The 26,916-nt window shown below is 54.3% G+C and overlaps 1 protein-coding gene across 3 annotated transcripts; it reads left to right on the top strand.

Annotated features, from left to right (window-relative positions):
• Positions 1 to 1,223: 1,223 nt before the first annotated feature.
• On the top strand, positions 1,224 to 23,239 carry KANK2 (KN motif and ankyrin repeat domains 2). Of its 3 annotated transcripts, XM_042928466.1 has the most exons (13): positions 1,224 to 1,434; positions 2,400 to 2,514; positions 2,947 to 4,158; positions 13,824 to 13,991; positions 14,090 to 14,192; positions 15,417 to 15,656; positions 16,150 to 16,237; positions 16,801 to 17,020; positions 17,404 to 17,546; positions 19,695 to 19,895; positions 19,974 to 20,063; positions 20,396 to 20,482; positions 22,048 to 22,108. In XM_042928466.1, the coding sequence occupies exons 2-12, from the start codon at positions 2,478 to 2,480 to the stop codon at positions 20,474 to 20,476; spliced, it is 2,583 nt and encodes an 860-aa protein (XP_042784400.1). In that variant the 5' UTR covers positions 1,224 to 1,434; positions 2,400 to 2,477; the 3' UTR covers positions 20,477 to 20,482; positions 22,048 to 22,108. The 3 variants fall into 3 exon arrangements, with proteins under 3 accessions (XP_042784400.1, XP_042784402.1, XP_042784401.1); XM_042928468.1 differs by lacking the exons at positions 20,396 to 20,482; positions 22,048 to 22,108 and adding an exon at positions 22,252 to 23,239; XM_042928467.1 differs by lacking the exon at positions 20,396 to 20,482 and having other exon boundaries at positions 22,048 to 23,239.
• Positions 23,240 to 26,916: the final 3,677 nt, after the last annotated feature.

Genomic DNA, 26,916 nt, shown 5'->3' with positions numbered 1-26,916 from the left:
CCCACCCACCCCCAATCCCGGGACGCGACCTCGCCGTTCTCTACGAGCCGCTGCCTCCAACTCCTCCATCTAGGTCTAAACTTTCCGTACTTGGAGTGTCTCGTTCCCCCGCGTCTCTGTCCCCTCCCCGTCTTTGACCCCGTCCCTGCTTCTCTTCCCCGGCCGCATCCTCCTACAGGTGTCCTGCCCCTTTCCCGCATCACTGTCTTCCCTCTGCCCCTCTCCCCTATCTCGATCCTCCTCTCTACCTCTTTACCCCCACTGTGTCCCCCCTCGCCCTCCTCCGTGGCCGAGCAGAGCCAGGCCCCAGACGGCGGGAAGGCGGCCGGGCGTCCGGCCGGGCTGGGCCTCGGCCTGGCGGCTGGGCCGGTGTGGGGAGCGGCAGCTGTTTGCCATTAGCCGGGGACCCCGCAGGCCCCGCCCCCTCCCTGCACGGGGCGGGGTCACCCCTGCCGGGGTCTTTGGGTCGGAGAGACCCCAGAGACGTCCAGGTTTGGCTGGGAGTGGGGCTGGAAGGAGACTCCGCCGGACATTCGGGCCCGCCTGGGACCCTGCACCCCCTTACCTGTCCCCTCTTGGAGTGTCTCGCCTCCCATTCTCTCCATCTCTCTCCTATCCTGCTTTTCCTTCTCTATATCCCAGGGGTCCCATAGAGGGAGAGGGGCTTCAGCCACAGACACCCTCCCTCACCACCCCGCCCACCCCGCTCTGCTTTCTCGACCTGTGGTCATCCGCGCACGTAGAGGGCGGTCCGATGGCTGGAGACCCTCAGACCTCAGTCTCTCTTGGAAGTGGGCAGAGGGATGTGGCATTGGGAGGTGGGGGTGGTGTGGCCAATAGTGGGGAATCTGCCAGGCTTAGGTTCGAGTCCAGACCCAGCCACTTCCCCCTCCGGTGACCCTGGGCAAGTCACTGTGCATTTCTGTGCCTACCCCGCCCCCCATTCCTTATTTGCAAAACAGAGCAATCAATAACTGTGTGCCTGATGGGGACGTTGTGATCAAATGAGCTGCTGGGGTGATTATTACAGTTATTACTATTATTTGCCCCACGGCTTTTCACCTCCAGGGGCCCCCACAGGCTATTCCAGTCCTGCTTCCTGCCACCAGTCTCTCTCAGGTGTCCAGAAAAGAGTTTTGATCACCTCCCAGGTGCGTAGGGGGTGAGCCTCCAAGCAGGTGAAAACCCAGATTTCATACAATTGGTGACTGTGTTCCAGGTGTTGAAAGACAAAGACGTGAAGAAAGACGGAGAGAGAAGTGGAGCGAGGCACAGAGAGACAGAACGTGGAGAGAGGCAGAGAAGCGTGGAGAGACTAAGCAAGACACTAAGCAAGGGACGAGCAGGGTGTAAGACAAGAACAAGCCCGGCTGCCCCGGAGCCCCAGCCCCGCCTTCATGCCCGGCAAGTGCCCCACCTGGCCCATCCTCCCAGGTACCCACCGCCCTGGCACCCACAGGCCAGAAAGTGTCCTGCCTGGTGGTAGGATGGGCTGGGGCCTCTGGAGCAGGGTGGCTGGAGGTCAGACGGCAGAAAGGACTGGCCAAGCTCAGGCTGAGTGTTGGGGACAAGAGGGCCCTGGCCGGCCTCCAGGGCTGAGGGGGGAGTTAGTGAGAGGCTCTGATTGTCCCTCCCTTTTGCAGCCTCCAGGCGCCCTGTCTTACTTCCTCCCCGCCCCCCCCCCCCACAACCCCCATGACTTCCCTGGACACCACCCGGCCCTCTATCCCTGCTGCGCCCCTGAGCCGGACGCATCCTGGGGGGGCAGGAAGTTCTCGTGTAGCCCGGCAGCGAAACTGTTTATTTTTAGAGAAAATTGTTTCCATAAAGAGGAAAGGCTTTGCTCCTCACTGCCTCCCCCTAACTTTCCCTGCCCCCCTACCCTGGCTGGCCTGACCCAGCTCTCCTTTGGGGTCCCCTACCCTCGGCTTCGTCTCTCCTCTGCCCCTGTGTCTCTGTGTCGTTGGATTCTTGCAGGAGGGCTTTCCTGCACTCAGGAAGCCTGTCCCCCAACCCCCTGCCCATCTCAGCCCCTATCTGTCCCTGTAGCCAGCTTCTGGCCTGGACTGAGAGGAGGGGTGCAGGAAGGGTGGGGCCTGTCGGGCTTGGGGCCCCCCGGCCCAGGGCCTTGTGGAGGCGGGGCTGTGGGAACAGCTGGAGCCTGTCCAGGGGCTGGACAGATGTGCAGGCAGGCTGTGAGGTTTGGTTTCTTTGTTCCAGGCCGTGGGGGCCCCCCACCCCTTTCCACAGCCAGGCCGGGTGTGTTCCTAGGAGAGGGTCCGGGACTTGGGGAAGAGGGAGTGTTGGGAGGGGGGCAGCTGTGGAGGGGGGGGTGGCCCCCTCCCCCCCTCCCCCTGCAGACTCCTCCTGACTCCAAGCTCCAATACCCCTCCTCCCAGGTAAGCCTCAGCCCAAGCTGCAGGTGATCTGAGTCACAGACCCCAAGTGACTCTTGAGGAGCTTCTGCAGACCAGAGGATGGCCCAAGTCCTGCACGTGCCAGCTCCCTTCCCAGGTCAGGGGGCTCAGGAAGAGAGGGCCCTGCCCTGGGGTCTGGGAGATGATGAGGCCCAACCTTGCAGGAGGTGGTGGGGGTGGAGTGGTTGAGGGTAAAACACAGCCCTGCCCCAAGGGCCTGAATAAGGACCGTTTGGCTCTACCCTGGAGGGTCTGATGGGGAGGGGACAGACTTTCAGGGAAGGGGGCTGGTGTGAGTAGGGAGATGGGTCCCTGTGGGGGAGGGGGGGTGGAGGGAGTAGGCACAGCCCTACCCTGCAGGTTTCGGAGAGAGTGACAGGGCCTTGCCCTGAGACTGGAGTCATTATTAAGCACCCAGTGGGCTCCTGTCCCTAGGGCAAATAAACCTGGACTCTCCTGGGGACATGAGTCTCCCCCCTGAGGAGGGGACAGCGGTGTTCAGAGTCCCTGGTCTTTCTTCACACCCCAGGGACCCCTGGGCCAGCCTCCCCACCCGCCTTCCCTGCCAGGGAGCCTGACCCACCGTACTCTGTGGAGACGCCCTATGGCTACCGCCTCGACCTGGACTTTCTCAAGTATGTGGATGACATCGAGAAAGGCCACACGCTTCGGCGCGTGGCCGTGCAGCGCCGGCCCCGCCTCAGCTCCCTGCCCCGAGGTCCTGGCTCCTGGTGGACCTCCACCGAGTCTCTGTGCTCTAATGCCAGCGGGGACAGCCGCCACTCGGCCTATTCCTACTGCGGCCGCGGCTTCTACCCGCAGTACGGTGCCCTAGAGACCCGCGCCGGCTTCAACCCGCGCGTGGAGCGCACGCTGCTGGATGCCCGACGCCGCCTGGAGGACCAGGCAGCTGCGCCCACCGGCCTGGGCTCCCTGACCCCCAGCGCAGCAGGCTCCACCAGCTCATTGGTGGGCGTGGGGCTGCCACCCCCGACGCCACGGAGCTCAGGACTGTCCACACCCGTGCCTCCTAGCGCCGGGCACCTGGCCCACGTGCGGGAACAGATGGCGGGTGCCCTGCGGAAGCTGCGGCAGCTGGAGGAGCAGGTGAAGCTGATCCCCGTGCTCCAGGTGAAGCTATCCGTGCTGCAGGAGGAGAAACGGCAGCTCACGGTGCAGCTCAAGAGCCAGAAATTCCTGGGCCATCCCACGGGGGCCCGGGGCCGCAGCGAGCTCTGCCTGGACCTCCCAGAGCCCCCCGAAGATCCAGTGACGCTCGAGACCAGGAGCGTGGGCACCTGGGTCCGAGAGCGGGACTTGGGTGTGCCTGACGGCGAGGCGGCCCTCGCCGCTAAGGTCACGGTGCTGGAGACCCAGCTCAAGAAAGCGCTGCAGGAGCTGCAGGCGGCTCAGGCCCGCCACGCGGACCCCCAGCCCCAGGCCAGGCCACCACCGGACAGCCCGATCCGAGTGGACACTGTCCGGGTGGTAGAGGGGCCGCGGGAGGTGGAGGTGGTGGCCAGCACGGCTGCCGGAACCCCCGCCCAGCGGGCCCAGAGTCTGGAGCCCTATGGAACAGGGCTGCGGTCCCTGGCACCGTCTGGAGGGGTGGAGAGCCCTGCCGTGTTCCGTAGCCACGAGCTGGTAGAGACCGCGTTCCCAACGTCTGCTGCGCCCGCCGGCAACGTTCACCTGGTGAAGAAGATCAGCATCACGGAGCGCGGCTGCAGTGACCCAGCAGGTGAGCCACGGCAGACAGGGGAGGATGGCGGAGAGGCCTTCTTTGTTCCTGTGAAGGCCAGGGTCCAGGCCCGGCCCTGGCCTTCCATCAGACCAACCACTCCGGCTCTCAGAGCCTCTGTCTCGTCCTCTGGAAAAAAAACGGGACAGTTGTGCTGCCGACTCTGTGCTGTGGGGAACCATGCAGAGAAATTGGGTATCTGTTAAGTGCGTGTGTTCCTGGCTAGGACGTTGTAAGTATCCGGACGACAGGAGGTACTTGAGGGAGGGTCCCCAAGGCTGTTGGTTTGCTGGGCCCAAAAGCTCTCCCAATTTATTCGGTAAAGGGCAGAAACCAACTTCAGACCAGTTTAAGCAATGAAAAGGAAATGTACTGTTTGTGTAACTTAGTGACAGCTTCAGGCATAGCTGGATCTAGGTGCTCAAATATCATCCAGAATCTCTGACTCTCTTCTTCCGTGCACTTTGGGGCCTTCTTTCTTAGCAGAGTGCAGGTGGCCCCACGACTCCAGGCATCTGTCCTTTCATCTCAGTGGAAGGGGAACCTCTCAGTCTGAATAGTGCTAATAAAAAATCCCAAGGGTACCCCTCAGGGACTGGCAGCAGTCATGTGCCCATCGCTGTGCCAGTCGCTGTGTCCTTCACTGCCCAGCCCCAGATGCTGGGGGTAGAGGAGCCCCACCCAAGTCCTGCGGCCTCTGAGGGAGCAAAAGGGATGTCCCCTGGAGAAAGTGCTGAGTCCTCATGCCAGGAATGGGGATGTGGGTTGTGCAAAATGGCAGCTGCCCCATCGCTGCCACCCTTAGGTTTCTGGCGGAAGCTGTCGGAATGATTCATAATCATGACAGCTGTTCTGTATCAAACGCTAGCCTGATGCCAGGTGCTATGGTAAGCGTTTCATTCATGGAATGTGGGCTTTAATATCCCAAGCAACCTGGGTTCAAGTTCTACTTCTTGATGTAGCCCTGGGTGAGGGACTTCACCTCTGGAGGCCTCAGCTTCCTTATCTGTAAAGTGACATAACGCTAGTCCCCTACCTCTAGGGACTCTTGCGAATTGATGCACGCAGTGAACACTCAATCAACGCTTGTTTATAATTTTCAGGCCAATTCTGTGTATAGCCGGGGAAACTGAGGCTCGGGAAAAAGCTATACTTGCCCGGTGTCACACAGCTAGGCAGTGGCTGAGCCAAGACCTAAACCAAGGTCAGCCGGAACCTACAGCAGGGCTCGAAGGTGCCGCTCAGGTCCCCAACCCAGCCTCGAATGTCAGAGCCCCGTGGAGGGACCCGAGGGCGCAAACTGGAGGGTGGGGACCCAGCTGTGTTTTCTTGCTTTTCCATGTTGTTCCTGGCCAGCTCTGGACACCACTTCTCTGTTCTGCGTCCATCACAAACACCCAGCGCTTTGATTCTGGCCCCCAGCCAAAGGCCCTGCCCGGCTCAGCCTTGGGATTTCTGGGAGGCAACCTCCATTCCAGACGTGCCACCTTGGGCAGCCGTGGGGCTTCTTGCCTGCAGGACACACAGACGTAGTGATGTTCCCACTCTATGCGGGCGGCTGCCCCCAAAAGTCCTTCCTTGTGTCTCACTTAACTCCTTGCCGCAGCCAGCCCCGTCTCTGCTTTGCTTGGGCAGAACTGGAGTGTGCCGGTTCATTTCAACGTCTTCTCCTCTAGCAGACTTTTATTGAATGCTTGCTTTGTGCCAGACTCTTCCAGGCACCGGGGATGCAGCAGTGAACCAGACAGACAGAACCCCTACGATAAACAAGTGAAGCCCCGTGATAAAAAAGTGAAATACCGTTTCAGGGAATACGTGTTAGAAGCAAATAAGACGGGCCTGGGGTAGGCAGCAGTTAGATGGGGTGGTGATCTCGGTTCCCATTCTGATTTCCCTGCCCCCTAGCTCTGTGCCCTGGAGCAAGTTATTTGACCTGTCTGTGCCTCATGTGCAAATCTGGGGTCCTGACAACCCAGTGTCACCAGATCCGTGTGAGGTTTATATGTGTGAGTTCCTATCACCGTGTGGCACCAAGTACATAGTAGGTGCTCAAGGCTTAGCTGTTGGCCCTTCGAACCAAGATGTGAACGAGAAGGATCAGCCACGTGGCACCGGGGTGGGAAGAAGAGTGTTCCCAGCAGGCGCTAAGGTCCTGAGGCGAGGAGGGGCCTGAGGACATCAAGATATTGAACAAGCCGGGGGCTGGCTGGGTGGCTCAGTCGGGGAAGCGTCCGACTTCGGTTCAGGTCATGATCTCACCCACGGTTCATGAGTTCGAGCCCCACATCAGGCTCTGTGCTGACAGCTCGGAGCCTGGAGCCTGCTTGGGATTCTGTGTGTGTGTGTGTCTCTCTCTCTGCCCGCCCCCCCTCTGCTTGCACTCTGGCTCCCTCTCTCTCAAAAATAAATGAATGTTAAAAAAACAACAACAACAACATTAAAAAGATCTTGAACATGTTGGAGTAGGATGAGGCTGGAGATGGGCGGTCCAGAGGTCCCTAAGCATCAGAGGGGGGCCCAGTAGAACTTGTAGACTGGGGAGGAGCAATATGAAAAATGCAATTAGATAGTACAGGACTTGACAAGTGTTTGGACCACGTGTTTAGGTCCGCCAGCTTGATGGGTAGGTCTGGGAGGACTCCCTGGGGGAGGAGGTAGGGAGGAGCCCAAATTCTCCGCCATCTAGAATTCCCTCCCTGGGGCGGAAGGGTGGGGAGGGTGAGAAGCTGCCTTCCCCTCAGGCTGGCAAGAGTGGGTGGTGCAGGCAGAGGCCTGGAGACCTCACAAAGTCCCATCCCCCCCACCTTCCAGAGAGATCGGTGGGAGAAGGGGCAGGAGGGCATGTGTGTGCGTGGGGTCTCCGAGGCCTTGAAATTTCCTTTGCGTTTGTTGGAAACCTACCCCTGCGACAGCAATTCATATTCTTTGTGGAAAGTTGGGAAAGTCCAGAAAAATCTGGCACACTAAACAAAACCCCCATAAACCCACCACCGCCCAGACCCAGCTGTTGTTAGCACTTCTGCTTCGTTCCTTCCGAATTTTTTCATGCAGAAGATAATATGGTTTTTTTTTTTTGGTTTTTTTTTTTTTTTTTTAGGTCTGGCAACAGGGAGCTGATAGAATTTGTTGTCTCGCATTATTTTATTTTTATTATTTTTTAATTTTTGTTTTATTTTTGAGAGAGAGAAAGAGCAGGGGAAAGGCAAGAGAGAGAATCCCAAGCAGGATCTTCACAGAGCCTGACACAGGGCTCGAACCCACGAACCATGAGATGGTGACCTGAGCCGAAGTTGGACACAACCAACTGAGCCACGCAGGCGCCCTGCATTATTTGATTTTTAAGAGCCTTTAGGTAGCCTTCCTATGGGCCAGGGCGTTTTTTGACATTCTTCATATTTTAATTCATCTGTGTCCCCAGCACACCCATATGAGGTGGGTGGTGTTTTTAATCCCCATTTTACAGATGGGGAAAACTGAGGCACGGGGTGGCTGCCCACTGTTCAGGAAGCCAGGTTTTAAACTCCGCCCTTGGTTTCTTTGATTTAACATTATCCCAGGGTATTGCTTCCTGTTATTAAAAATTCCTGGCCTAGGGCACCTGGGTGGCTCATCCGACTTCAGCTCAGGTCATGATCTCACGGTTTGTGAGTTCGAGCCCTGTGTCAGCTTTGTGCTGACAGCAAAGAGCCTGGAGTCTGCTTTGGTTTCTGTGTGTGTGTGTGTGTGTGTGTGTGTGTGTGTGTGTCTGTCTGTCTCTGCCTCTCCCCTGCTCGCTCTCGCTCTCTCAATCTCTCTCTCTCCAAAAAAAAAAAAAAAAAAAAAGTCCTGGGATGCAGTATTTATTTAACAGCCACATCAGTCTCTACTGTCATTGATGCCACAAAGATGTCCTTTTGCGGAAACCCCTTTCGTCTTCTGTTTTCTCAGGACAGGTTTCCAGAAGAGCATTTTTGAGGACCGTGATGTCTGTTGCCAAATTGCTTTATTCCCCTGTGGCCTCACTCCCTTCCCACACTGGGTGGGTGAGTGATTTAAATTTTTAAAAATGTCTTGTGGCCTTAAAGAGGCCCAAACTGAGTCAATGTAATTTTTCAGCTCACAGCGACCATCTCCGCTGGTCTGTGCATGCCAGCTCTCTTGTGTTACTTGATGTTTTTTCCACCTTCTTCCACCCTCGGTGCTGAGGGCAGATAAATAGCTTCGGCTCTATGGGCTACATGATCTTTGTTGCAATGACTCAATTCTGCTCTTTTCTTTCTTTTTTTTTTAAGCTTTATTGAAATGTGCTTAATATACAAAAAAAAAATGTTGCATATTTAAATGTATACATTTTGATGAGTTTAGTGCCCCCGTTCTGCCTTTGTAAGCATGTAAGCGTGGACAATATATAAAGGAACAAGCATGGTCGTAGGATATTCAGTTTCGTGTAATTTTCACATGTCCCAAATAGCATTCTTCTTTGTTTTTCCATTTAAAAATGCAAAAATCGTGCCCACAGTCCGTAGTTCGCCAACTGCTGCCCTATGCCATTCACACACACACACCCCAGCCCATTAAATATCATTCCTTGCAATCCACCTTCCAGAAGCTTATTTAGACATTTCAGTGTCCTTGAAAAATATGCTCTGGGCATGTTTAATTTCCTAAAATGGTATTGTGATTTCAGAAGAAAAAATCTTGCTGTTTCTTATTTTTTTTTTCTCTCTGTGCACTATTTTTGAACTCTCCCCCCTGATGTTTATAAACCTGGTTTGTCACTTGGAATGACCACACAGCCGTCTGCCCGAGGTGTGTGCGACACTTTTCTTACCCGATACCCCCTCGGTGGGCCCCTGGGGTTGCTGAATCACAGGGAATTCACAACTTCACTCCAAGGTTTGTCTGATCCTTTCTGGAAAAGCTCTCCCTGTCCATTCTCACCAGCCACGCTTGGATCTGAGGTGCCCACTTCCCCAGATGGAATTTTCTCTAATTTTTGCACATCGACGCTGGTGCAGAATGGTATCTCCTTGTTTTAATGTGCATTTCCTTGATTTTTGGTGAGATTGGGCATCACCATACATGTTTAATATAAGATTCCTCTGGTGAGTCACTTATTTGTAGCCTTTGTCCGCTTTTCCTTGGGTAGTTTTCAGAAGGTCCCGGCATATTCCAGAATAGGGGTTGGCAAACTATGGCCTTTGGGCCAAATCCAGCCCGCTGCCTGTTTTTATAGGCTCACAAGCGAAGAAAGGTTTTTATGTTGTTATTTACTTACTTATTTTTAATGTTTATTTATTTTGAGAGAGAGAGCATGTGCTCGTGCACACATGCACACAGTGGGGGAAGGGCAGAGAGAGGGGGGAGAGAGAATTCCAAGCAGGCTCCGCACTGTCAGCACAGAGCCCGGTGAGGGGCTTGAACTCACGAACCTTGAGATCACGACCTGAGCCGAAATCAAGAGTCGGATGCTTAACCGAGTGAGCCACCCAGGTGCCCCTGGTTTTTATGTTTTTAAATGGTTGAACAATATAAAAAGAAGATAGACATGAGCAAAATTATATGAAATTCAAATGTATCAGAACACAGACACACCCATTCGTTTACATACTGTCCAGAGCCGCTTTCCCCATTGAGACCTTATGGCCCACGGAACTGAGAATATTTATTGTCTGGCCCCTCACAGAAAAAGTTTATTGACTCTTGTTCTAGAAGATGACCCTTGCTCATTTTTGGCATTATGAATATCTTCCCACAGTGTGTATTCTTCTGTCATTTAACTTTGTCTACGGTGGTGTTTTTTTTAATCTGATAGAAATCTTCATGAAGGATTAAACCCGTCACATTTTTCTTTTTTTAATATTTTGTATTTTTAAAAAAGTTTTTTTAAAGTTTACTGTTTATTTTTGAGAGAGAAACAGTGCCAGCCGGGGAGAGGCAGAGAGAGAGGGAGACACAGAAACTGAAGCAGGCTGAGCTGTCAGTACAGAGCCCGACGCAGGGCTCGAACTCATGAACCATGGGATCGCGACCTGAGCTGAAGTGGGATGTTTAACCGACGGAGCCACCCAGGTGCCCCGCGTGCTTTGAGGAATTTTTAAAGGAATCTTTCTCCTTCTGAGGCCTCCGGTATTGTTATATCTTCTCCCTGTAGCTACATTGATCCTTCAGAGTTCATGTGTTAAGGTGTGAGGTAGGGATCCAGCTTGATTTTTCTTGGGTCGAGTAAGCTGCTTTTTTCCCAGCATCACACCACAGAGGCCACCTTCCCGGCTAATTTGCGGAAACCCCTTTTATTTAACCCCAGCTCCCGCAGCTAGGGCCTTCTCTCCTCTGTTCCGTTGGCCCATTTCTTCCCTCAGCAGTGCCTGCTGTTTGGGCCATTGTGGCTGTTTGGCCATTTGGAATGTATTACTCTCTCCTCAGCCAGGTGCCCCGTCTTTGCCCCTTTTTGTAAAGTTGTCTTAGCTGGTCATGGGTTTCAGTTCTTCCATATAAATTGTGGTATCATTTTGCCCCGTTGCTTAGTGGAAGAACAATAATAAATATGATCAGTTTTATTATTGTTATTGTTACGTTAGCATTGCAGCGTCTGACTTTGAACTCCTCATGCGAGAAGGAGCCAGGCAAGCTTTTGGAAGCAGGACCTGCTTTCTCCTTGGGGCAAGATGGGCTATGGTGCTGCTCTATTTCCTTTTTCCCTTTTTTTTTTTTTTTAACACTTTGAAAAACGTTGTGGTAAAATGCACTTAACGTGAAACTTACCATCTTACCCATTTTTAAGCGTCCAGTTCAGTGGCATTAAGCTCATTCACACTGTTGTGCAGCCCTCCACGCCACCCGTCTCCAGAACCTTTCCATCCTCCCAAACTGAAACTCTGTCCCCGTGGAACGCTAACTCCCCACCCCCTCCCCCAGCCCCTGCCCCCCCCACCCCCATCTACTTCCTGTCTCTGTGAACGTGACTCCTCTAAGGACCTCACATCAATGGAATCATACAATATCTGTGCTCTGGTGACTGGCTCATTTCACTGAGCAGAAAGTTGTTTCCCCTGATCTTTCGACCCTCCCTGGTATTTAAACGAGGAGTCCTGAGTTTGGGGCAGATATTGACATTGGGAACTGACCCATCTGCCTCCTGACCCATCCCGCTTCGCCACGTAGTGTGTTTGTTTGTTTGATATGAATGTGTTGATAGAGCTTAAAAAAAGAAATCAGGAGATTCACATAAAAACCTAGAGGTGCGCTTCGGTTCCCCACAGGGGTTCAGGCCATGACTCCGGAATCAGCCTGGCCTGGCCACACCCTGGGCTGGGGTGCCATCAGACACGTTTGTGGCCGAGTGTCTCATCGGGTCTCCATGTTGCTTGTGCTGACTATTTACTCTCTGTTCTTAAATCCAGTGGAGTGTTAGGGACTTGAGGAGGTAGTTACTGTCCAAAAAAATTTTAGCTGTTAAAGGGAATTAGAAGGAATTGGTCTGTAGAGCCAATGACCTGTGGTAGCAAGGGGACGACCTGGGGAAGTGGTGACAGGAAAGCCATCTGGCCTGGGGGGACCTGAGCCGGTTGTGAGATGGGGATGCTCAGCGTGGCACTTTGTTAAAAAATTTTTAGGGGTGCCTGGGTAGCTCAGTCGGTTAAGCATCGACTTTGGCTCAGGTCATGATCTCACGGCTTGTGAGTTCGAGCCCCATGTCGGGCTCTGTGCTGTCACCTCGGAGCCTGCTTCGGATTCTGTGTCTCCCTGTCTCTGCCCTTCCCCTGCTCATGCTCTCTCTCTCTTTTTTTCTCAAAAATAAATAAAACATTAAAAAAATTAAAAACTTTTTAAATTTAATGTAATTTAATATTTTAATTATTTTTTTATTTGAGAGAGAGAGCACGCGCGTGTGTGCACACAGGGGAGTGGGCAGAGGAAGAGAGAGAGAGAGAGAGAGAGAGAGAGAGAATGAATCCCAAGCAAGCAGCCTCCATGCTCAGTGAGGAGCCCAACTCGGGGCTTGATCCCACAACCCTGGGATTGTGACCTGAGCGGAAATCAGGAGTCGGGCACTCAACCGAGCCACCCTCGAACCCCCAAAGTGGCACTTTTCTTCCTGCTTGGCTCTAGGCTGGTGACCCAGGCCTGGATCTCCCTGCCACCCCCACCCCCAGATGGGCAGTTGGGCACCCTTGGGACTGAGGGCCCACAGAGTCACCTTTGTCCTCTGGCCAACCTGGGTGGGTTTTGGTTTTTTTTTTTTAATTGTGATAACATATGTGTAATATAAAACTTACCATCTTACCCATTTTAAAGTGTCCGGTTCAGGGGCACCTGGGTGGCTCAGTCGGTTAAGGGTCAGACTCTTGATTTTGGCTCAGGTGGTGACCTCATGGTCATGAGATCGCCTGCTTGGGATTCTTTTTCCGCCCCTCCCCTGCTCCTTTTCTCTCTCTCTGCCTCCCTCCCTCTCAAAATAAATAAATAAGCATTTAAATAAATAAATAAGCCAACTGTCCAGTTCAGTGGCCCTAAGCACGCTCACGCTGGTATGTAACTGTCTCCATCACTCATTTCCAGAATATTTTAATCTTCCTGAACTGAAAATCAGTCTAGATGGGGTTTTAATTTTTATTTTCTAATGACCTGTATTGTTTCTTTTTCCTGATGGTTGAAGTGTCTGTTTCCTGCTTAAAGGTCAGAAGAAAGGAGCTGTGACATCCATAACACAGCCTTGCTTTCATTAAAATGATAATAAATCTTGGGGCGCCCCAGTGGCTTAGTTAAGCATCTGACTCTTAGTTTCAGCTCAGACCATGATCCCCGTTTCCTGAGTTCGAGCCCCACATCGGGTTCTGTGCTGACCGTGCAGAGCCTACTTGAGATTCTCCCTCCCTCTTTGTCCCTCCCCTGCTCGCACCCTCTTGGTCTTTCTCGAAAATAAATAATAAATAAAACACTTAAAGGGCGCCTGGGTGGCTGAGTCTGTTAAGCACCCGACTTCGTCTCAGGTCACGATCTCGTGGTTTGTGGGTTCGAGCCCTGCATCGGGCTCTGTGCTGGCAGCTCGGAGCCTGGAGGCTGCTTCGGATTCTGGGCCTCCCTCTCTCTCTGCTCCTCCCTCACTAATTCTCTCTCTCAACGATAAATAAACATTGAAATTTTTTTTTAATCTTATCGAAATAGTGTTTACAACTCTCTTGGATTAACAAATGACCCTCGAGCACTATACAGGCGTTGTTCTAAACCCCTTCGCCCCAAATTACTGTCTTCAGTCTGCACAACGGCGCCATGGTGGAGGAAATGTCATTCTTCCAAGGCGCAGGGAGGTTAAGTGACTTACCTGAGGTCACACAGCTTGTTCCTGGGAGATTCGGGTTCCTACCAAGACTGCGGGGGGGGGGGGGGGGGGGGGGGGGGGGTCACAAGCCAGGATTGCAGAGTGACAGCATCTTCTGTGTCCCTGACCAGCTACCAGCACCGGCAAGAGGACGGTGTCGGAGTCAGATTCTGCCGCTTGTTCCCTGGGTGACCTCAGGCAACCCTCTGTGCCTCAGTTTCCTCATCTCTGACGATCCGGATCTCCCGAACTGGGAGGATTTGACCAGGCAACACCGGCATTAGCCCACGGGGCGTGTGACCCCGTGGAGGCCACCGTTATTCCCCTGTTATCCTCAGTGACACCTCTTTCCCTGCCCCTCCAGGTCTCCCACAGGCTCCTGCGGAGTCACCCTCGTCGCCCCCAGGGGTGGCGGCCTCGTCCCTGGCACAGCCTGAGAAGAAGGCAGGCGGAGCGCTCGCCCGCGAAGCTGCCGACTCGGAGCCCGCCCGGCAGGCAGCCTCGTGCGAGTCCGCGGAGGCGGGGGGCGCAGGTGAGTGACGGTGGCCGTCGCTGGGGACAGGGCACTGGAGGCCCCAGGGCACAGGGTCTGGCTGCGGGAGATTCTTAAGGCACCGCCCGTCCCCCCAGGCGAGCCCCCGGCTGGCGTGCGGTCCATCATGAAGCGCAAAGAGGAGCCCGCGGACCCCCCAGCCCACCGGAGGAGCCTGCAGTTTGTGGGGGTCAACGGCGGGTGAGAGGAGCGCCCGCCCCACACCCCCGCCCTCCCTCAGCTCCTCCCCTCCTGTTCGTCCGAGAGCGCACCCTGGTCTAGGCCCCTTACCCTCCTTTAACCACGGCGGATAGACGGCTGGGACCCTGAGGTCCCCGGAGGCCGAATACCTTGCTGGAGCTCACACAGCGACCGCGTGTCTGCCCGGTGGCCAGGCTTCCGAGCCTGTGCTGTAACCGCTGCTCCACGCTACTCCACGCTACTCCACGCTACTCCACGCTACTCCACGCTACTCCACGCTGCTCCACGCTGCTCCAGTGCTGGACTCTGCATCCTGCCCCAATGGTGCTCCCAATCCACTGGGGCCTCGGGCAGTTCCCACACCTGTGCGGTTGGAGCCCTGATAGGGGGTGGGGACCCTTAGAGCGGTATGATGTCCTCGGGGAAGTCACTGAAGGCGGGGCCGAGGGTGCTAGCAAAGTGAAGAGTGGGGTGGGAGGCACTCTTGCGGGTGGGCACACCCTGGATAAAGGCTCAGAGGTGGGAGGAAGCAGTGACTGTGCCTGAGAAGCAGGAGGTGGGGTGCCTGGGTGGCTCCGTTGCTAAGCATCCGACTCTTGACTTGGGCTCGGGTCACGATCTCACGGTTCATGAGTTTGAGACCCCCCCCCCCCCCCCCCCCCCCCCCGTTGGGCCCTACCCCAACAGCACAGAGCCTGCTTGGGATTCTGTCTCCCTCTCTCTCGGCCCCCTCCCCTGCTTGCTCTCTATCTCTCTTTCAAATTAAACTAAAAAAAAAAAAGCAAGACACATAGGACGTGGTAGAGACAGGGATGATTTGGGGCCTCTAATGCCAGGCCCAGAAGTTTAGACTCTGTCCAGAGGCAGCAAGTAGCACAACTGGGTCCTGTTTGCAGGGGTGAGGGTCTGAAGCCCTTGTGTAAGGGGTAAAGGGGGAAGAGGTACCGAGGAGTAGAAGGTGACAAGCAGTGTTTCTCCCTGACCCACCCCAAGCACGATCACAGTCAGAGCTAGTGTCTGTTGAGTGCCCACTGTGTACCAGGTCAGGTGCTGTAGGGCACATCCCTGCGACCCCGGGAGGTTGTTACTGCCACTATTCCCATTTAACAGATGGGGAAACCAAGGCCCAGAGCGGCCCAGTAGTCAGAGCCCTGTGCCCCTCCCCTGCCACGTCCTGTTCCGTCCTGTGATGTCTCCCCCACTCCGCCCATCCTTCCTTCGCAGATACGAGTCCTCCTCGGAGGACTCCAGCACAGCAGAGAACTTCTCAGACAACGAGAGCACAGAGAACGAGGCCGCGGGACCAGAGGAGAGGGTTCCAAGTGTGGCCGAAGCCCCCCAGCTCAGGCCCTCGGGGACAGCGGTGGCCAAGACCAGCCAGGAGGAGTGCCAGCCGTCTCGGGAGCCTCAGCATGTGCTGGTGGAGGAGGGGGTGTCAGGAGCGAATGCAGAGGAGGAGATCCGGTCAGTTTTCTTGGGGGAGGAGGGGGGACTCAGGGCAAGGTGGGTGACCTCTGCCTCAGATTTCACCATTCGTGCCTTCTGAGGGAACCTCCCATCGGTCATGCACACCTTAGTCTGAATTAGTGAACAAGCATTTTCTCCCGGTCATCTGAAGGTCTGCAGGCTTTGATAAAGGGCCTGATAGGGGCCATTTGGGCTGTTGGGGGTTAGAATTTAAGCGACAGGCAAAGTTTGTCCTAAAGCACCCCACTCTCTTTGGGACAGATGTGCCACCTGCCTGTCCTGTTTGTGTCTTTTTTCTCCCCCCCCCCTCCACTGGGGAAAAATCTGCCCTGGGGAGAGGATTTTCTATCCACCACTGCCCACTTGGAATAAACTTTAGCCTGTTTGTCGACTTCCTCTTGGGATCTGCGTGCTCCCCATGTCTGGGGTCACCTAGGAGGCTGAGGTGAGTGCTCCCAAGACAAACTCCCCTCTTGTCTGTCCCTGGCAGGATGGAACTAAGCCCCGACCTCATCTCAGCCTGCCTGGCCCTGGAAAAGTATCTGGACAACCCCAATGCCCTCAGTGAGCGGGAGCTGGTACGATGGGGTCCCGGGGCCCCTCCACCCCCACCCCAGCTTCTCCCCATCTGCATGGTCTCCCGGTACCTGCTTCAAGGGGACGCCAGAATCCAAGTCGAGAGCTAGGGGGGTTGTGGGGGTTGGTACTCGAGTCACGGGCCTTGAAGAGGGGCCAGGGTCGGGGGAGGGGCCGAGGACGGTCCCCTGCTAGCACTCCTGGCCTCTGGTTCCTGTTCTTTGGGGGGCTTGAAGGGAGGCGCTGCCGCATTTCTCTTTATGGGTGTCCGTACCTGCCTCTAAAGACCACGTACCCGGGATAGAGACGCTCACGCCCTCCTCGGGGGCACATCTGGGACCGGAGCGTCCGTACTTCCCATTAGGGTCCTTGTCCCGGCTGGGGGCGCGTGCTTTCTAGCCCAGGGGGCTCACCTGGGGAGGGTTGTCCCCACTTGTCCTTCAGGCTCTGGGTCCGGGTGCGGGTGTCCACGTGCGCCCTCCCATCGTGGGACTCCGTCTGGGGGCGGTGGGGAGCGGGCCGCCGCCGCCCTCAGACCCCTCTCCTCCCCGCCCCCCGTGTCCAGAAAGTGGCCTACACCACGGTGCTACAGGAGTGGCTGCGTCTGGCCTGCCGCAGCGACGCCCACCCTGAGCTGGTGCGGCGCCACCTGGTCACCTTCCGGGCCATGTCGGCGCGGCTGCTGGACTACGTGGTCAACATCGCCGACGGCAATGGCAACACCGCTCTACACTACTCCGTGTCCCACGCCAACTTCCCCGTGGTGCGGCAGCTGCTGGACAGCGGTGAGCCCGTGGAGCAGGACGAGGGGGCCCCGGGCGAGCAAGGGGGGCCCCGGCAGCTACCCTGGTCTCACGGTCTGATGGGGGAGACGCTGTCTTCCCTGTCCGGTAGAGGAGACACCACCCAGCCCGTCTGATGGAGGAGACGCAGTCCCCCTCCTAGAAGTCCCTCATCTAATGGGGTGGCACGGTGGAGGGGGGAGACCGTGGGGCGGGATGGGGCTCTCGGCCTGGAAAAAGGGAGGAATCGGGGCACAGCTGGACTGTGGGGGGGTGGGGGGGTGTTGCCTGTGTCTCACGGACCCGCCCCTGGTTTTGATCCCTGGCCGGGATCAGTGGGGTCTGATGGCTCATGTCCTCCTTGTCACTCCCCCCGCCCCTGCCAGGTGTCTGCCAGGTGGACAAGCAGAACCGCGCTGGCTACAGCCCCATCATGCTCACTGCCCTGGCCACTCTGAAGACCCAGGATGACCTCGAGACCGTGTTGCAGCTCTTCCGGCTCGGAGATGTCAATGCCAAAGCCAGCCAGGTATTAAGACCCCTCAGTGCCGCAGACCCAGGCGGCCCTTCCCTCTCACTAAGTCCTGGTTGTGCACCAAGCCTAGACTTGGTCTCATTCCATGCCCAGGGGGGAGAATCCCCCCTCCACAGGACAAGGACACTGGGGCTCAGAGAAGCGCTCATTTCCTCAAGGTCGGACTAGAGGAGGTGGGATTTGAACCCAGATCTAGGTCTAGAACCCCATCCTTAACGACCTGCCTGCCAGGCTGCCTCTGATACGGGGCCTTGCGGCAGAGACGGGGCAGGGTGTGTGGGAGGGATCCTCCACCTTTCTTAAAGCGACGCCATCCCACATCCTGCTTGGTAATTCATTGGGCGGCTGCTGGGCGCCGGGGACCTAAATGGTGGACAGGCAGGCACAGAGCCCGCCCTCCTGAAGCCCCCTAGCCAGCCTGGAGCTCTGGGAACTGCGAGCGTTCCAGGCAGCACAGAGGCTTGGGGCGGATTTGGACTCGGGGGCTGCAGAAAGCCACCGGGGGCATTTAACCACAGCAGTGGCACGGCCGGCTTTCTGATTTAAAACGTCCCTTCGGCTGCATGTTGGGGAGCAGAAGTCGGGAGAGCATGGAGGTGACTGGAGTGAGGACCGGTGTCTGGGCAGAGGGAGTAGCCAGGGCTCCATGGGGACAGCAAGAAAGGGAGGGATTTGCAACAGCCTGAATACAGTAAGGAGAGGAACAGGGCGCTGTCGTGGGGCAGAACGACAGCAGACCCTGCTTGCTTTTTTATTGATTTAGCTTTTCTTTAAAAACAAAATTTCCGTGGTTTACTTATTTTACCCGAGGTGGAATTCACACGAGGTTATCCCTTTTAGGGGCGCCTGGCTGACTCAGTGGGCAGAGCATGTGACTTGATCTTGGGGTCGTGAGTTTGAGCCCTACGTTGGGGGTAGAGTTTACTTCAAAAAAAAGAGGGGGGCGCACCTGGGTGGCTCAGTCAGTGAAGCATCTGACTTCGGCTCAGGTCACGATCTCGCGATTTGTGAGTTCGAGCCCCACATCGGGCTCTGTGCTGATGGCTCAGAGCCTGGAGCCTGCTTCAGATTCTGTGTCCCCCTCTCTCTCTGACCCTCCCCTGCTCACACTCTCTCTCTCTCTCTCTCCAAAATAAATAAACATTAAAAAAAGAAGACTATCCCTTTTAAAATACACAATCCAGTGGCGTTTAGTGCATTCGCAATGTTGTACAACCATCACCTCTATCTACTTCCGGAACATTCTTATCATCCCCCAAAGGAAACACTGCACCGTGAGCTGTCACTTCCCATCTCCCTCCCCCTGCTCCTGGAAACCACCGGTCTGCTTTCTATCTCTACGGATTTACCAATTCTGGATATTTTGCATAAATAGAATCGCATAGTATGTGTTCTTTTGCGTCTGGCTCCTTTCACTGAGCATAATATTTCCAAGGTTCATCACGGGGCAGTGCGCATCAGTACTCCGTTTCTTCCTAAGGCTAATATTCTTTAGTATGGGTATACCACAGTTTCTTTTTCTACTCATCCGCTAATGAACATGGATTTTTTATTTTAATTTTTAATGTTTATTTGTTTTTGAGAGAGAGAGAGAGCACGGGCAGGGGAGGGGCAGAGAGAGAGAGGGAGACACAGAATCTGAAGCAGGCTCCAGGCTCCGAGCTGTCAGCACAGAGCCCAACGCGGGGCTCGAACTCACAAACCGTGAGGTGACGACCTGAGCCAGAGTCGGGCGCTTCATTGACTGAGCCACCCAGGCACCCCAACATTGATTTGATTTTTACTGAGGCTTAGCTGACATACAGAAAAGCATAGACATCTTAGCTCAATAAATTTTTACATATATTTACACCCAGGAGCTAGGAACCTGCTTTAGTTGGGGTTTGGGATGGGTAGGCAAATAGCATCTCCCAGGAGAGGAAACATTTAAGCCGAGATGTGAGGGATGAGAAGGAGACAGCAGGAGGAGGAGGGGACCGGCCAGTGCAAAGGCCCGGTGGTGGGAGGGATTGTTTGAGATCTAGAAGGAGGCCAGCAAGTAGAGATCCTGTTAACATCACAGTACTCGGGAACCATGGAAGGTTCCAGAGCAAGGGTGCCCGGGATGACATGGTCCTTAAGCCTATTCCTTGCCCTACCCAGGCGGGGCAGACGGCCCTCATGCTGGCGGTCAGCCACGGGCGGGTGGATGTGGTCAAAGCCCTGCTGGCCTGTGAAGCAGACGTCAACGTCCAGGATGATGACGGTTCCACGGCCCTGATGTGCGCCTGTGAGCACGGCCACAAGGAGATCACGGGGCTCCTGCTGGCTGTGCCCAGCTGCGACATCTCGCTCACTGACCGCGTGAGTCCCCACCCAGGGGCACCCCAGGGAGGGCAGGAGCACAGCTCGGGGCCTCATCATAGCAGTGGATCTTTACAGGATGGGAGCACAGCTTTGATGGTGGCCTTGGACGCGGGGCAGAGTGAAATTGCATCCATGCTCTACTCCCGCATGAACATCAAGTGCTCGGTAAGTGCCAACCCCTGGACGCTGTGGCCGGTGGGGGGCTTTGGGAAGGCACAAGCGGTTACAAAGGGCTGATGCTGTATGGGGCCCGTGCCAAGGACTTAAGAGTCATCTGCTTGGTGAACCTCCCTGGTGCCCCCATGAGGAAATGAGGTGTGGACAGTGGAGACCAAGTAACAGCATTCGAACCTGGATCTGTCTCGAGCCAAATGCATGCTCTTAATCCCCATTCACTCATTCGAGAAATACAGAGCACCTATCGCATGACACATCCTGCTTTAGGCCCTGGCAGTCATAGCCCTGAACCAAACAGGAAACCATTTCTGCCCTCACAGAGCAGGCGTCGTAGTCAGATACACAATACACAAGACGACCTATCAGAGCCAGGTGATGGTAACTGCCGGAGAGAAATCTAAAACAAGGTTAGAGGGGCATTGAGAGATGGGGAGCTATTGAGGAAGTGAAGGAGCGAGTCGTGTGGCTGTCCAGGCAGATGGAACAGCCCGTGCAAAGGCCCTGAGGCGGGAGCATGCCTGGTGTGTTTGAGGAGCATCGAGGGCCTCAGTGGGAGGCGGGGAGAGCAGGGAGGGGACACCAGAGATCACGCAGGACCTTGTGGGCCACGGTGAGGACTTTGGTTTTTATTTGAAGCGTGTCAGTGTATCAAAGGCCTTGAGATGTCTCACTGTAAAGAAACCCAATTGGGGTCTAACTTGGCATTTTCCTTATGTGACCACACGAGCCAGGGTTTTTAAGAAATCATGCCTGTTAGCAACACACTCTCTGAAAGCCTAACAGGAAGATAATTTTGATACTTAGTGTAGCGTGAGTGTCTGATGGAAGAGACGAGCTCTCCAGTCTGATGGTCTGTCCTCTGAATGCCTCTCAGGCATGATTTCTTGAACCCTCCACAATAGCCTGATTCTGCTGCATAAAGTAGTTATTATTTCCATTTTTCAGGTGGGGAAGCTGAGGCTTAGCATGGTTACATCCCTGGCCCAAGGTCTCACAGATCAGAAGGGGTGGAGGCCCTGGAGTCCCTCTGACTCCAGACCTTGGGCGGGACACTCACCGCTCCCTCCTCCTCACTCCTGCCTCACACTTGGCCTCCCTGAGGCGTGTCTGGGGCCCGGTTCGAGGGTGGCACGGTGGCTGTTGAGCGCAGTGATCCCCCAAACAGCCATCTGTCTCCCACGTGACTTCCAGATTCTCCCTGAGACTCTAGGCTTTTCCAGCTTCATTCCCCAGGGTGTCAGGACACCTGGGACTCCATTGTGGCGCTCAGGGCGTCACCTGGGGAAGAGCTCTGGGCCTCAGTTTCCTCACCTGGAAGATGGGGATGATAGGAGCAGGCGATGTCCTGTTGGGTGATGTGCGGTCCTGCTCCCAGGGACCCCTGGGGGACAAGCCCCAGTCATCCACCACCATCCATCTGGACCACTGCCACTGGCTTCCACCCTGGTGCCCCGGCTCCCGCCCTCACTGCCACCTCCAGTCTGTTCTCCCCACAGCAGCCGGAGGTCACCGTGAACACCCAAGTGAGGGTACAGCCCTCTGTGGCTGTCACCCTACTTGGAGAAAAGGCCAAAGTCATCCCCAAAGCCCACCAAGCCCTGCGTGACTACCCTCACCACGCCCCACTCTCCTTCCTCTCCCTCTTTGCTCAGTCTGCTTGGCCAGTAGCCGCTGCTCCTGCCTCAGGGCCTTTGCATTTGCGGTTTCCTGTGCCGGAGTGCTCCACATCACTGCGCCCTGCAAGTCCCCGTCCCTGCCTGCCTGCTCTCTACTTTCATTCCCCTCCACCCCTTATCTGTGATGAAAATCCTCCTCTGCATTCGTGTGCTTCTCTGAACGTCACCTCCTTGAGGCCAAGGGACCAAGTCTCCCCTTGTCCGCTCATCTCAGCCACAGGGCCAGCCAACAAAGTTGGCGCCTTGTAGGCATCCGAAACGATGCCAAACAAAAGGAATTCTGCTTCTTGTTTCAGTTTGCCCCGATGTCAGATGACGAAAGTCCTGCGTCATCCTCTGCCGAAGAGTAGCCGGGAGGGAGGCCCGGGGGGAGGGCCAGCCAGCCCCAGAGCGAACCGTCCCTCCTCCCTCGTCTGCTCCCTTCTCCCTCGCCAGCACCCCCCCCATACCCACCGAGGCCCGAGTCACAAAGGCAAGTGGGATTTTCTTCTGCTTCCCAGGAGGAGCCCCCAACAGCAACATGACTCCAGCTTTATAGCGGGTTTTTCCTGGTACACCAGTTCAAAGCAGCCGCGGTGCAGACCGGAGCTAAATTCTTACATAAATTGGCGCCAGCGGCCGAGGCCGGGGCGTGGGTTTATGAAGAACGTTGAGAACAATCAACTGACAATTACGGACGGAGGAGGGCGAAAGGGAAAAATACTGTATTTTTGAATCATTGGGGGGGGGGGGGGGGGCGGGAATCGTATTACTTGTTGCCAGATCTGAAAGTCACTGGAATCGCATAGTTTCATTTTAATCCTGAATGTTGTTACGCACGGGTCACGTCCGGAGTGGCTTAACGCCCCCCTCGCACGCCCCACATTTAATTGTCTGGTATATAATAGTGTTTTGTCCACTACCCCCTTCCCCCCGCCCTGCCCTCCCCAGACAGCTTTCTTGGGTGGGGGGAACTGTCTTCTGGTCTCTTCGCAAAACAGATTCTGTCCTTGTCACCCAGGGCAGGGAGCTCAGTCCTTTTTGTTCTGCTGTCTCGCTGCCACTGCCTGTGTCACCCTCAGTCAAGTGGGGGGGGGGGGGGGGGGCGGCGGCGGGGCGGCTCAGGACCCCGCAGCCGAGACATCGAGAGATCACCCAGAAATCCGTCCCCTCCACGCGTGGAGGCCCTGGCAAATATTAATTTTCCTAGAAAATCCTTCAGACCTGGGGACTCAGGAAATGAATCCGGTTCCCAGAGCAGCTGTTTGAGTCCCCGGGCTTAGAACCCTGGTAGCGGGCCGTCCTCATCCTCCCCAGACTCCACAATTTCTCCCCGCAAAGGGGGAAAAAAAAGACAAAAAGACAAAACAGGACATGTACTTGCTGGCAGCACACAGGGCAAGCTCCAGAAACCCCATGTGCACACAATTAAAAGTTGGCTGCCCCCCTGAGGGCTCCCAGTGCAAACTTAAAGAGACAGGGCTTTGCCGAAAACCAAACAAGGGCCAGCGGCGGGGGGGGGGGGGGGGGGGGGGGGGGGGGGGGGGGGGGGGGGTTGTTGTTTTTTTTTTTTCCCCCAACAACCTATAGGCTTTCCGGAGCTGCCTGGAACAGAGCCTGCTGGAAATAGGGCTCGCCAGACACACGCAGTTTCCTTCATGGCCTGTGTTGTCCTCAGAATCTCCACATAGTTTTCTTTCCAGTTCCTTCCTTTTGTGAACAACAACAACAACAATAAAAGGCGGGGGGGGGAGGGGTTCCGAGCCTTGAGAAGTTTAAGTGCCTCATGACAGGGAGTAAGATCCCTGGCTGATAGGTGTCCTGTCCTCTCTTGTCCGGTTCTGTCCGCTCGGCCCATGAGCGCTCGCTCGTGGTCATTCGGTAAAGCAAAGCGCTGGCTTCTCACCTACAGAAAAGTAGGTTTCTTGGCTTGATGGAGTCTGGCTTGCTTTGATTTTGACTGAAGGGAGGTACCTAAGACAAAAGAGTTTGGATGGTTGAAGGAGACACCCTAGATTGTGCGTGTGTGCGTGTGCGTGTTTGCGTGTGTGCGTGTGCGTGTGTGTGCCAACTGGAGAGAAAACAAAACCAAAGCCTACTGGGGACAACTGCTGGTGTCTGACAGAAGGCCACAACTTTGGGCAGCTTTGAGAAGCGGGACACAAGTTGTGTACCTGCGCGTCTGGCCCCGGAGCCAGCGGTATGGTCAAGCGAAGCTCCTAGAAGCAGCTCATCGACGCCGCTCCCCAGATAAGTCCATATTTATCCCTGCTTTCCCTTCTCCCCTCTCCCCATACCCATTGGGCTTGGTATGCTAGGCTACAGGGACATCCCGCCTCTGTCCCTGTTCTCCTGTCACGTGTATTCATGACCTTTAACTTCACTTCCCGACCACGGTACGTCCATAAAGACAGTATTACACTTAAATGAAGTATTCCTTTTTATAATCGTTTTTTAGAAGGTAAAGGAATTTAATAAAGCTACTTTATGATAATATCCACGCATCAGTGTCTGGTCTTTGGTTCACTGCATTCCTCTTTAAGTTTTTTTTTTTTTTTTAATTTTATTTCTTATTTTTTTAATTTACATCCAAATTAGTTAGCATCTAGTGCGACAATGATTTCAGGAGTAGATTCCTTAGTGCCCCTGACCCATTTATCCCATCCCCCTCCCACAAACCCTCCCGTCACCCTCAGTTTGTTCTCCGTATTTATGAGTCTCTTCTGTTTTGTCCCCCTCCGTTTTTATCTTATTTTTGTTTCCCTTCCCTTATGTTCAACTGTTTTGTCTCTTAAAGTCCTCATAGGAGTGAAGTCATATGATTTTTGTCTTTCTCTGACTAATTTCACTTAGCATAATACCCTCCGGTTCCATCCACGTAGTGGCAAATGGCAAGATTTCATTCTTTTTGGTTGCCGAGTAATATTCCATTGCACATATATACCACATCTTTATCTATTCATCCATCGATGGACATTTGGGCTCTTTCCATACTTGGGCTATTGTTGATAGTGCTGCTGTAAACATTAGGATGCCATGTGTCCCTTCGAAACAAGCACACCTGTATCTCGTGGATAAATGCCTCGTAGCGCAATGGCTGGGTCATAGGGTAGTTCTATTTTTAGTTTTTTGAGGAACCTCCAGACTGTTTTCCAGAGTGGCTGCACCAGCTTGCATTCCCAGGGAATCCTCTTTAAGCTTTAAAATAGATCGCTTTTTAGGGGCACCTGGGTGGCTCAGTTGGTTGAGCATCTGACTCTTGGTTTCGGCTCAGGTCACGATCTCACAGTTTGAGAGTTTGAGCCTTGAGTCGGGCTCTGCGCTAAGCGTGGTGCCTACTTATGATCCTCTCCCTCTACCCTTCTCCCCTGCTTGTGCTCTCTCTCAAATAAATAAGAGGGGCACCTGGGTGGCTCAGTTAAGCGTCTGACTTCAGCTCAGGTCATGATCTCAAAGGTTGGTGAGATCAAGCCCCACATCGGGCTCTGTGCTGTCAGTGGAGAGCCTGCTTGAGACCCTCTGTCTCCCTCTCTCTCTGCCCCTTCCCCAATCGTGCTTTCTCTCTCTCAAAAAAAAAAGAAACATTTAAATATTTAAAAATAAATAAGTAATAGGGGCGCCTGGGTGGCCCAGTTGGTTAAGCATCCGACTTCGGCTCAGGTCGTGACCTCACGGTTTGTGGGTTCGAGCCCCGTGTTGGGCTCTGTGCTGACAGCTCAGAGCCTGGAGCCTGCTTCAGATTCTGTGCCTTCCTCTCTCTGCCCCACCCCCACTCATGCTCTGTTTCTCTCTGTCTCAAAAAATAAACATAAAAAGAAAGAAAGGGGTTCATTTTAGTGTTCAAGGCAACAGGAAAGTCACGGTAAATTCCCTTTTCTTTGCACTACACAGGCACTGTCCCAAGTGGCTATTTCCATTTATTTATTTAAAGTTTTTTTATTTTTTTTTATTTTGAGACAGAGAGCAAGCAGGGGAGGGGCAGAGAGAGGGAGAGAGAGAAGGAATCCCAAGCAGGCTCCACACTGTCAGCGCAGAGCTTGATGTAGAGCTTGAACCTATGAACTGTGAGATCATGACCTGAACGGAAATCAACCATCGGACCCTTAACCCACCGAGCCACCCAGGCGCCCCTATTTCCATTTAAACATAAATGTGTCTGCATGTGTCTATTTCCATTGAAATATAAATGAGTTATAGTAAATCTGTGCCCAATAGCCACAAGCGTCTGGCGGCCATTGTATTGAGCTGCAGAAATCCAATGCATTGCCACTGTTACAAGAAGTTTTAATGGACACCCACCGTGAAGACTTCAGAAAAAATCTTTACTCATTGTTTTCCTTGTGGCAAAACAATCCATAGTAATTGTAAAAGGCAAAATTCTAAAACTACAGAAATGTTTCGCACGGTGGAAGGTGCCACGGTCCCCCTCGGTTGAAATACCTGTTGCGGTCAACACTTTGGGGTTATCTCCTGCCAAACCTTTTTCTAATAGGTTGGATCTTTAAGTTTTTGTTTTGCCGTTTGATTTTTTATCGAGGTATCGTGTACGTACATTTCGTGACCAAATCGTGTACAAAAATGTATAGCTTGGGGCGCCTGGGAGGCTCTGTCGGTTAAGCGTCTGACTTTGGCTCAGGTCAGGATCTCTGGGGTTTGAGAGTTTGAGCCCCACATCAGGCTAGGTGTTGGCAGTGTGGAGCCTAGTTTGGATTCTTGCTCCCTCTCTCTCTGCCCCTCCCCTGCTCGTGTTCTCTCAAAATAAATGAACAAATTTAAGATCAACAAAATCCCCCTTGAAAAAAAATTGGGGCACCCGAGTGGCTCGGTCTGTTGAGCGTCTGACTCTTGGTTTCAGCTCACGTCATGATCTCAGTTTTGTGAGTTCGAGCCCCGCGTCTGCTTGGGATTCTCCCACTCTCTCCCTCTCTCTCTGCCCCTCCCCTGCTGGCACTGTCTCTGTATCTCTCAAAACAAATAAATAAATTAAAAAAAAAAAAAAGCGTACGGCTTTATGGTTTTTGGCAAACAATATCCCTGTGTCACCAGCAACAAAACGAGGTGGGGCACCCTCCCTGCCCATCCCTGGGTCCCTCCCCTCACTCCTCCCAAGTGCTCTCCTTACACTTCTTCCTCTGTTTTTCCTCTAGACTGTTCCACCAGGAGATCATGGGTGGCTTTCAGAAGGT

This window comes from Panthera leo, chromosome A2 (assembly GCF_018350215.1).
Source record: "Panthera leo isolate Ple1 chromosome A2, P.leo_Ple1_pat1.1, whole genome shotgun sequence".
Classification (NCBI taxonomy): Eukaryota; Metazoa; Chordata; class Mammalia; order Carnivora; family Felidae; genus Panthera; species Panthera leo.
The sequence above is the reverse complement of the archived record's forward strand: the minus strand, read 5'-3'. Positions and strand labels throughout refer to the sequence as shown.